The sequence below is a fragment of the Morone saxatilis genome, unplaced genomic scaffold, assembly GCF_004916995.1.
Source record: "Morone saxatilis isolate NCDOM2014 unplaced genomic scaffold, NCSU_SB_2.0 Contig8, whole genome shotgun sequence".
In the NCBI taxonomy this organism is placed as follows: Eukaryota; Metazoa; Chordata; class Actinopteri; family Moronidae; genus Morone; species Morone saxatilis.
The window spans coordinates 1,602,655-1,604,344 of record NW_023340257.1 but is presented as its reverse complement, the minus strand read 5'-3'; the positions used below and the strand labels follow the sequence as shown (position 1 = coordinate 1,604,344).

The following is a 1,690-nucleotide window of genomic DNA, read 5'->3' as shown; positions in this document are numbered from 1 at the left end:
AACAACAACAATGATAATAATAATGTTGCTCTTTGTTTAAGTTCGGCCCTGCTGTAATTCAGAGTTGTGCAGAGACAATCTGAAGACCCTTGAAACAGATTTCTGTCTTTCCACTTGGCTGGAAGTGCTCACAGCATGGCTAAATGTGCTCGCAAAACGTGATGGCAGCGCAGTGCCAGCACTCCCAGCAGCTCCCAGCAGCCCGGCTTTGCCAGTTGGCGCGACTTTGGCCCGGCCGCCGCGCGCCAAGAATCAAAAATACCCATATAAATTACCCGTTTCCAAATCAACCCTCGTCCCTCCGCCAATCTGCGGCTTTAATGAATTCAACGCGGCGACCACCACCACCACAGCCGCGGGTCGGAGGGGAGGAAGAAGAGCCCCCCACCGCCCCCTTCCTTTTTAAAGAGGGGTGAAGGATGGGGGGTGGAGCCAGCTCTGATGAGATGATGAAGCCTGCGCGGTCATGGCAAGTCTGGCAGCCTGGCAGGGACATTTTACCATAAAATATAAGCTGTTACATCACACCTTTTAATGGGTGCGTGACACCCTATAAAACAGAAAAGCCACGAGCCCACCTCCTCAACCGGTGGGTGTCCCCCTGAATATATTTTCCATAATATCTCAGACAGAAGCAGAAGATTTGATGATTTACTATTGAACCGTAAATGACTGTGGACGCTGGAGCCTATAATTACAATAGTGGATTTGGAGGGGGGTCGCGTGGACATGGCATTCGATAATAAATAAGGTCTGTCAGATATCTGCTGGTGAATGAATGAATTCATGGCGAAATAATCCACTTGAGCGGCCCGGCTCCCCTGCGGGTTCTCTGCCTCTTTTACCTGGATGACCCTCATGTTGAGGCCGGTCTCCTGGGCCAGCTGCTCCCTGATGTGTCTGGTGGGCTTTGGGGTGGCAGCGAACGCCGCCTTCAGCGTCTCCAGCTGTTTGGCCTTGATGGTGGTCCGCGGGCCGCGCCGCTTCCCTCCCAGGTTCTGGTCGTCGTTCTCGTTGTTGACCGTCTCTTTGTCGGACAGGGCGGCTATCTCCGTGTCCTTCAGGACCACGTCGTCCTGTAGCTGGTCTTGAGAGTCCGGCGATAGGCTGGGGTCGCTGCACGCCGTTACTGCAGGGAGGAGACAGGAGGATTAGAATAATACTGGAGTATAAATAATAATAAATACTAATGTAATATAAAGCGTATTTATCACAGAGCCAGCAGTGATGTAGTGGCTGAACTATGACCTCAGGTCGGTGACGCAACATTAATAAAAATAATTTAAAGTTTAAACCGGTATTTATCGATCGATTTGATACTATGCCTGTGTATTACACCCTTAGGCTTCATATAAACACATACGCACATTAATAAGATGTGTTTTTTGCCTCGAATGCGCTGCTAAGACACTTGAATATTAAGCAAAAATGGTTAATTACAACTAGAGATAATAGAACCAACCCAGGCCTAAATTAGGATTATAATCTTAATTTATGTAAGGGAAATAAAAGTCTTAAATGTAAATATTGTGCATTATAGACAATAAAGAGTGTGTTTTTGTTGTTGAATTCTGTTCTCTGAATGCCGTGTAACTCCTGCTCATGGAAATGATGAAGCCACTGCGGGGCTGAACACATCACATCCATCACAATTTATCCCGCCTTGCACTCACACACTCTCTCTCTCTCT

The 1,690-nt window shown here is 47.8% G+C and overlaps 1 protein-coding gene across 1 annotated transcript in view; it reads right to left on the bottom strand.

Annotated features, from left to right (window-relative positions):
- The window catches only part of lhx1a (LIM homeobox 1a), a 6,941-nt gene that overhangs the window by 2,918 nt on the left and 2,333 nt on the right, over positions 1-1,690 (bottom strand). The window contains exon 3 of the mRNA XM_035680320.1: positions 846-1,129. Coding sequence (XP_035536213.1) covers positions 846-1,129 — 284 coding nt within the window. The remainder of the gene's footprint in view (positions 1-845; positions 1,130-1,690) is intronic.